Source organism: Oculina patagonica, chromosome 8, assembly GCF_052425735.1.
Source record: "Oculina patagonica isolate OP01 chromosome 8, crgOcupat, whole genome shotgun sequence".
Classification (NCBI taxonomy): Eukaryota; Metazoa; Cnidaria; class Anthozoa; order Scleractinia; family Oculinidae; genus Oculina; species Oculina patagonica.
In genome coordinates this window covers 10,221,269-10,230,486 of record NC_135765.1, presented here as the reverse complement: position 1 = coordinate 10,230,486, position 9,218 = coordinate 10,221,269, and the positions used below count along the sequence as shown (strand labels likewise).

The following is a 9,218-nucleotide window of genomic DNA, read 5'->3' as shown; positions in this document are numbered from 1 at the left end:
ACCTGCCTGGCGGGGTTATTACTTTCCAGGGAGGGGTAAGTGAGGCAAACTGGATAAAAAGCTATCAAAGTGATTAACCAAAACTCCATTCTTTTTATCAATAGCCCATTTTGGCTTAAAATTAGCTCAAGATTATTTACAAGCTGTTTAACAGAAAACTTAACCTTTCTTGTTATGCCAATCCAAAGTAGTATTGATCGCTTGTTTTACTCTCCCTTCCCTACAGGGATACCCGGACTGGCGTTACCAAGTAGCATTGAATGCTGGGATTGTTGTTACAAAATGGCGGACGGGTCGGCCGAGATTTCTCTGTCGCCGTATAATTTTAATCATATTTTACTTTTTATGGCCCTTTTACAGCAAAGAAGTTATAAATGATCATAGAAAGTTTAAGCTCAGTCATTAATTTTTAAGATCAGGAACAGGTAGAAGGCTAAACCTTCATCCCGGAAGCTACATCACTCGCAGGATCGTTTTACAATTTTTTGCGCAATATTTTCGTACACGTACACGTTGTTTGCGTTGCTTGCGACTGAGTTCCTGGAAAGTCTTTAAAGGTTTGTGTTTCTAGTGACTTAAATTAGTTTTCCACTTTAAAATTAGACGATCGCTGTTTAACATTTTAAATTGTCGTAAAAATCGGACGAAAAATGGGATGATAATTTGCCGAATTTTTCTAATAAGTTTTACTCTATTTTTTCTTTTCCTCAAAGTAGACTCACACTCAGCAGTTCCTACTCCACTAAAGCAGTGTTGTTTTGATTTTGAGCTTGTTGACTGTCACGAATATGGCGAAGCTGTTTGAACCGCTTCCCTTAGAAATGGAGAGGTAAGTACATGTAGTCAATTGTTAGGAGGCATAGTTACCTTCAAAGCTCACTCTAATTTTAATTTCGATAATTAAAAATAAATAATCTTTTATATTTTTACTTAGGTCCTCATTACACAGGAAAGAAAAGGACGTTGACCATGCTTTAGGTGTGTTAAGATTGCAATTTCATTTTCACTGACTTTGACATTTCGTTTTGTTTTATAAAGATGTAAATTCTCCCTGTAGTTATCAGTGTAAAGTTGTACATGAAGTCATGACTTTTGTGCCCAGCTCTAAAGGCTGGTTCTCATATGATCGCCCCAATCGTCTCTGTCGCTTCTGTTGTTTGCAAATTCTGAGGCGATCGTAGGCGATCGAAGCGATTGTAAGCGATCAGGGGGTTCTCATATGATCGCCCCAATCGTCTGGTATATGCAAAATAGGGTTAATCAATCAAGATAATAATTCATGATCTTTACTTTGTTCCCCCATATGAATATTCGATTTTATTCCGATTGACGCATGTGTGTTTTTTTCAAAACTCCGATATCGCTTATGGCAGCCTTCGATGCAAAGGCAAAATTCGTGGCCTCCTATCTTCTCGTTATTGCCGTTTTACGGCGAAGAAGCAAAAGGGAGGCCAAAGGAAACGTAGTTCTGGGTAATACTGATGCACCATGGGACAGTTTGGATCGCTTCGATCGTCTCCCTCTGTGGCAGTAGTTCTCATATAATCGTTCGTGATCGCCGCGGTCTGCGACCGATCGCCCGGATAGAACACGGGCGATTAACCTGCGATCAGGCGTCCCCCCCCCCACCCCCGCTTAGTAGTAGGGAGGGAGGGCATGATTTCAGGTTAACGGGCGATCGCCCCGATCGTCGCAGATGTCTCTGTAATGTTCTCATATGATCGCCCCGATCGCAAGCAAACTTTTTGAAGCGACAGAGGCGACAGAGACGATCGGGGCGATCATATGAGAACCAGCCTTGAGGCTTACAGTTTTTTATGCCACCAATTTCAAATAATTGCAAGTCCTTTTTTCTCAAACAAGTCATAGTTAATTGTGATAGCAATTTCCAAATACCAGATGGATATTCATGGTTGTTATTAGTGAGGCCTTCCAAGGGGGTTTCTGATCAGTGTCTTTTTGTTGCTTGTTTCCAACCCACCTTATGGCTATTTGGTGAGGGAAACATTGTTGCTGTCGCAAATATACACTTTCAGTGCTAGTTTCTATTGGGTGTCGGTGCCCTGGAACAAGATTGTCGCTACATTTTTTTAGCTATTTTGGAGCAGAACCCCTGTCACCAAAACCCCTTGGAAGGCCTCATCAATCATGGATTGCAGACTAAAATTTATATGCTTGATATAATCAGACTTTTTTTAATTTACAGTGGATTATAGTAAACTTCCAAGATCAAGTGGAGATGGCATGGAATTTTCATCAAGCAATTCCAGTGATGGAAGCAGCTCTGAGGGTAGTGAAGAGAGCGACTCATCACAAACAATAAACAACAGTTCACTAACTGCAACTGTTAAAAGGCAAAGTTTAGGAAACCATGTTGTTAATGCCTCAACTGGAAAAAGAACTAATGAACCCCAGAAAGTCTTCAGTGTAAACAACAGTAGTATTCAAAGTGACATTCAGACTGAGCAAAAAAAGGAAAAAGGATCGCCAATACTTGTTAAAACAACACAGTTAGAGGAGAACAGGCAAGCTATCAAAGCTAGAACTAAAGATGCACAATTGAACAGCGATTTACACACTAAACCTATTCAACGACAGAATTCAACCAATCTTTTACTTCAAGGAACTGAGCTTCCACAATTAAACAATCAGCTAGGATTGTCTCTGAGTGCTAATGATCAGCTTGTGTCATTAGCACCTCCTGCAATGGATCTGGGCTTTGGAGATGGTCTTCCAAAGTCAACTGTACTGGAACAAACAGCTGAGTTTATTGATAGCCAGAAGGTCATAAATGATTTAGAGGAACACAACTCAAAACTAGTTGAGGAGAAGACAAAACTTTCTGTGCAGCTTGGTATCCAGACAAAGGTTTGAAAAAACAATTTATATCTCAGTGGCAGATCTAGGAGAGGGGGCTGGGGAGCCAAGGCCCCAACCTTATTTTCAGCCAAACTGAGGCCTGAAGGGCCAAGAAAAATTATTTTCAAGAGCAGGTGCCCCCTCCCTTTCCTGGGTCTCGATAATTGGAGGCCCCAATTACCTGAAGGTCTGGATCCGCCACTGTATATTACAATGATAATGTAATTTCTAGTAAACCTTAAAGTACCAACAATAACCAACATCAATTTCTTCTCACAAAAGGTTATGAGAATTAATAAAATGATCACCAAAGGAAAATTTCATATTCTCCCAACTACATGTACATGTGTATACAATTAGATCAGTCAGGAGAATTTGTATCTGGATATAGGGGAATTAAAGGGTTAATGTAGTTTACTGATTTTGGATTTCGTATCAGACATCAGTCATCAAGCAGACTGGACTTCCTTGTTTAAATTAATTATAAAATTAAAAACTATTATGCTCTCTTTGGGCAGGTAAATTCTGAGATAAAGAGGTTGTTAGTGGCATCAGTCGGAGAAGACATCGGTGACAGGTATTTTGAAATTTGCTGTTCACATATTATTTAATAACCATGTGAAATCTGGAAAATGTGCAGAAATATTGTGACTATTTTTTAGATTTTGAAGAAAGTCTGAATTTTTCTCTATGCTGCGACAAAATGTTTGTTGTTAAGTAAAGTCTGCATCAGCCTTAAGGAAAAATAGTTTGGAAATAAGTGTTGAAAACAGGAAATGTAGAAACCCTGTAAATACACGTAAGTGTGTTTCTTTTTAGTTATGACTTTTTGTTTCTTTGTTTTAATTTACCTTCTTGTTAATGATCTTAGGTTGGAGGACTTAGTTAACAGAAATGTTCAACAAACTGTGGAACTTAATCATTGGAAGAAGATGTGTGAGGAGTACTCAGAAGAATCTGATAGATTAGAGATTGAGTGTGATGTCTGGAGGACAAAATTCCTAGCAAGCAGGTAGGTTAAGGCTGCATTTGAGCCTTAGTGGCCCATCAAGCTGGTGCTTATACACTATGAAGCATGAGTAGTCCTGCGATGGACTAGCATGGATGAAAGGATGCTAGTTCATTGCGAGGTTAACCCCTGCATTAAATTTGCTGGTACCCATTAATTTTATACATTGTACACCTGGGTGGAGAAAGGCACTGTGAGAGCAGATTGTCTTTCCCAAGGACACAATGCGCCCAGACAGCTTGATCCCAAGTCCAACATGCTAATCATTAGTCCACTGTACCTCCCTAGCAAGCAGGTGCATGCAAATATTTTTCCTATAAACAGATATGGCAATTAAAGCAGCACTTAAGTTTTTTTTTTTTGTTTTTTTTAAAAATAAAAAAAAAACCAACCCCCCTTAAAAAACCCAAAAAAACAAGGAGAAAAATTGTATCTATTTCAGGAGTACCACCTTCTGGCCAGCAACTATTGGTTTTCTACTTTCCAGTTTCTGTATGAAGTAAATAATGGAGTACAAAAACATTTCAGAAAATTAATAGGTGACGTTTGACAAACAATAACAGCTGCTGCAGTAGTTTTATAGTGTGGTTGTCTGGGATGGGAGTAATTCTGAGGGGGACATTTTGACAGCCTGAGCAAACGTCATCTTAAGAGTCAAGTGAAAAGTTGTCGTCAGTCAATGAAGTAGACTTTCACAAAGTCCTTGGACGCGACTTGGTGCAAGGCTATCAATTATGTTATAAGTCTGTTTCATTGAAACTGATTGATCGGTATATATACCTTAAGAATTAAGACTCCTTACAATCTAGAGTTCATTTTTATCTGTACTATTAATTTTCTGACTTCAGAATGATGTCTGATGAGCTTTCCAGTTGGAAGGTCACGCTCTATACAAGATTCAGGCAGGCTCAGAGTGCTTTACAAAGATTACTTGATGAGAGAACCCAGCTTCAACAGTATCTCACACATACCAAGAGGTTAGATTTTGAACTAAATCTTGACAGTCGTACAAAACAAGAGCAAAAAGGCACTAGTTAATAAAACCACCATATTTTGCCTTCCTCGTTCTGTTAAACATACAGTAAACTGTCACCGGCATATGAGAACCTATGATGTTGGGTGCAGGGTGATGAAGTTCTTATTTACCAGTGCTTTGTAGTGAGAAATCAACCTAAAAAAGGTTCTCAAAATTTGTTTCAGAAATGTTATACATTTGCCTTTCTAGAGGTTTACAGCAAGGCGCCCAAAAGTGTGACCACTTTTAATTTATTCACATTCTTTCATGCAGATTTAATCCAATCAGAAGTCAACTGCAAGCTGTCCACGGCTCCCTTTGATTGGATTAAATCTGCACGAAAGAATGTGAATAAATTAAAAGTGGTCACACTTTTGGGTGCCTTGCTGTAATTAACATACAATATTTTATTACTTACACTTGAAAGTAAATTTCAAATAAATAAAACAATACTATTATTGAATATTTAAAATATGCTTACCATTGATAGTACTTTAATATTAGTTGCTGTATTGCTTTCTTATTCTGGCACCCTGTTTCCGTCAGCGTAAGAACATGTTTCATTTATCAGGCTGAATTGGTTCTTGAACATGTACATATGGTGCCAACTTTCAGCCTGATGTTCTTAATCCACTTGTTCTTAAATGCAGGTGTTTACTGTAGTACCAACATATGATAGAGACTCTTTAGATAAATAACTATACAACTGTGGAACCCAACTTTTAGCCTTTTAGCCTCTCCTCTGCAAAATATCATGAAATGTTGCAAAATTTAACTCATGTTCTCCCGTTTCTGCCACCATACATGTAGGAATCCTACTTACTGTCTTCCCTTCTCCCGCTCCCACCCCTTTCTCCCGGGCTCCCACCCCTGTGTCCCCCTCTGCATGTTGTGCATAGCCATTAATTGTTACTAAGCTAATATTCAAAAATATTTTATTTTTGCAAATTATCTGCTGTATTTCTTGAGGTGAAAGTGATAAATAAAGCTCATTTTTTTGTTAGTCGCCAGGTTTTGCCAAGGTAACAAAGCTTTTCTCGTCATTTCAGGTTAGTTCAGTCCCTGTATTCAATGTTGAAGAGTACAGGAGGCAAATATCAAGATTCAACTCCTACTTCACACACCTCAAATGACCAGAGCATCTTAGAAATGGCTTCCAAAAACAGCTCTTTAGCTAAAGAGACTTTGGACCTTGCGCAGAATGTTTTACCAGCCTTCTCATTGGCAGAGACGTCACTGCTGTTAGCACATGAGTCGCAGGAGGCCAGGGAACAGCAACAGATGGAGCCTACATCTGCTGAAAAACTGGCTTTACAGGTACAACTACAGTCAAGTGTTCATGGCACTTTACACTACCATGGTTTTTGGTTTCAGTCCAATTTGTTTTTAATCCTGTTCATCCCCAAAAGATTGCGGGGCTTTGATTATTTTTTCAATCGTGTTCACCACTGCGAGATGACCAGGGTTGCACAGGATTTGTGCCGGCAGGTCATGGAAAGCCTGGAAAGACTTAGAATTTAATTTTCCAGGCCTAGAAAATTATGGAATTTAAGTGTGGGTCATGAAAAATCATCATGGAAAATTGTAGTGATTGAACAAAAGAATAAGGCAGGTTATTTTTTGTGAAGAAAAGGGTAGAAAAACGTACCTGAAATCAAGATAATTTTTCAAAACTTCCAAGAAAAATGCTCAAATTTAGGTTATGGAAAACATTGAAAAGTCATGGAAAAGGTCATGGAAAGTCATGGAATTTCAAAAGCTCAAAAGACTACGAACCCTGTTGGAGATTTAATTTTGAGAACCTTAGTCTTCTTCAAACATGACTTGTATAAACTAGTTTACACTGGCCTAAAAAATCCCCTTCCTACCTCATCTCCAGTCTAACTGTAACATACAAACAAATGAAACAAATGTAACAAAAAGAAAGTTAACTTCAATAAAAAGATGTAACATGACCACTGTTATTATAAATTATTTTGACTTGTAGTTTAATTTTTCCTAACATTTTGAGAAGTACATGTATATTTTTTACTTCTTATAGATTATGTATGATCCTTTTTTAACTAAGATAAGTTTGTCAGAACATTTTTGCTGCATACACATGATTTCTTTGCTAATTATTTTTCAGGTCTTGTCTAGTGATGTTGAACTCCAAGCTGAGGAACAGCAACTGAAAGGTGTCATGAAAAGGATGGCTCATCAATACATGGGACATGATTATCAAAGCAGATTTTCTACCAGGAATTTCCGAGTGACTTATGATTGCTGTGATCGATGCACTGGAACACTTCATGTGGTTTAAATTTCTTGGCTTACAGAATGAAAGAATAACAGCTTCTCCTCTTCTCTTCTGTTCTCCTCCCTCCCTCCTCTCCCCTCCCCTCCCCTCCCCTCCCTCCTCTCCCCTCTTTTCCTGTCCCCCTCCCCTCTCCCCTCCTCTCCTCTCCCCTCCCCTCCCCTCCCCCTCTCCTCTCCTCTCCTCTCTTCTCCAAGATCTGAGGCTTAGTACTCAATTTAGATACATAATTAAGATTCATAATGTAAAATTGTGGGGTTAAGATGGGTGGAACCTATGACACCTATTTTCGAAGTATAAATGGTAAATAAAAGGTGTATATTGAGGTGGAAATGAGATACCGAATCTTAAAGACTGATATTATTTTATTTAACAAACAATGGCTATGAGAAAAACAACTTTGTACAGTATTCCAGAAAATAATTATCAGTTGCAATTATTTAATATTTATAATAAATTTTGATGTAACTGAAGGGGTTTCAATCTTATGGAAAAATAAAGTATTTTTTACACAAAATTGATTTTAAATTATTCTGTCTGCAGAAGTAAACAATTCACGGCTTTCTGAAGCAAAGTTGTCTCCAAAACTTCATGAAACCAGTGTTTCCAGAGCCAAGCTTGACAAAGCTCTTTGTTCTGTGTTTGTGTTGGCTTTTTTGGCCTTGATCGTGCACAAAACGGAATGCATGTAGGTGATTAATTCTGTCTGAGCATCTGTAACCAGTAGAAACGTTTTGGTTAAGTAATCCATGCATAGCCGGTGGTATGAGCGCAAAGAAAAGGTTGTGCACGGTTGTGGACCTTCAAGCATAAATCTTTGCATCTTTATTTGCTCCGAGCTTCATAACCATCTCTGTTAACTATGGTTTAACGAACTGTGCAGGTTCTGACTACAGAACTGGAACGTGACTGCATCCAACGGTCAGTGGAATCCTGCTCTCTATGATGGCCTCAATCACTTCTCTGGAAACCTTGTTTACTTTGCCTAAGAATGAAGAAAAAATTGACGGATGGTTCGCGTGGTTATTCGTTGTTTCTTATGTTGACCTTTGAGTAACTGAGGTCTAGTTTCATCCCGGGGGGTAAAGGGACAGTGATGCTCGTCGTCTCGCTTAGGGGTAAAAATTAAGAATTTGGTTCTCACGTAGGGTGGACAGGGCGGAACACCAATATTTTTAGGTGTCAAGGTCTCGTTTAAAGGGGCTAGGTCATTGTATTTTTGGTAATTCCATTTATTTTCGTTAATTAAGAGCTCTAGACTTCAAATTGGCAGAGCAAAAGTCTTTTATTGGCAAATTACGGTCACATAACAAACAAGGACGATTTCCGAGCATTGTAAATGACACGCATACAAATTGAGATAAACTTGAAAAAAGTCGGGCCGACGTTTTTCAAGTTTACCTGAATGCAATCCGTTTTAATCTTCTCGAATTTTGCCCATCCATGCCCCTTTGTGGCCTTTCTGTGTTTCTTTTGTGTTCTTCTACAGTTTTAAGCCGTTATTGTGATATTTCAGTTAATTCTATGAACAGTTGGTCAGTGCCTAAATTGCGTGACATAGCCACTTTAAGGTTGCACATCAGTGAAGGAATACGAAACAGTCATACTGTGTTGGCGGTCTAAACCGATCAGGCAAGAAATATGTTTTCTTTTAATTATAAAATCAAAACAAGCTTGAGCCATGCCCAGATTGGTCTCCTTTAGGAGTTCAATTCAAATTGTCCGACGCACATCTTCCCGTCCTTTTTATATGAGAGTCCCCGCCCCCCCCCCCCCCCCCCTGAATTTTTTGCGAATTTCTGACAAGCAGACAAATTCAACTAGAAACTTAAAAAACTTGCATGGCTTGCGTCTGCGGGAAAAGTCGAACCAAATTCAACTTTTTGAGTAGAGGTAAGACGTCGATGCAATGCATTTCCCTAGCTAGCTGGATTTCCACTGTAGCGTAAAGGTATGGACGTGACGCGTTTGCAGAAAAAGTTGAACGATGCTCAACTTTTTCCGATGACATCATTCATCAAATATAACAAACTCTACTT

The 9,218-nt window shown here is 38.8% G+C and overlaps 1 protein-coding gene across 2 annotated transcripts; it reads left to right on the top strand.

Annotated features, from left to right (window-relative positions):
• The first annotated feature begins 35 nt into the window (after positions 1 to 35).
• On the top strand, positions 36 to 7,253 carry LOC144662572 (uncharacterized). 2 transcript variants are annotated; one of them, XM_078523412.1, is made up of 9 exons: positions 36 to 557; positions 717 to 829; positions 935 to 978; positions 2,207 to 2,868; positions 3,378 to 3,436; positions 3,731 to 3,871; positions 4,717 to 4,845; positions 5,933 to 6,200; positions 7,012 to 7,253. In XM_078523412.1, the coding sequence occupies exons 2-9, from the start codon at positions 789 to 791 to the stop codon at positions 7,183 to 7,185; spliced, it is 1,518 nt and encodes a 505-aa protein (XP_078379538.1). In that variant the 5' UTR covers positions 36 to 557; positions 717 to 788; the 3' UTR covers positions 7,186 to 7,253. The 2 variants fall into 2 exon arrangements, with proteins under 2 accessions (XP_078379538.1, XP_078379539.1); XM_078523413.1 differs by having other exon boundaries at positions 714 to 829.
• Positions 7,254 to 9,218: the final 1,965 nt, after the last annotated feature.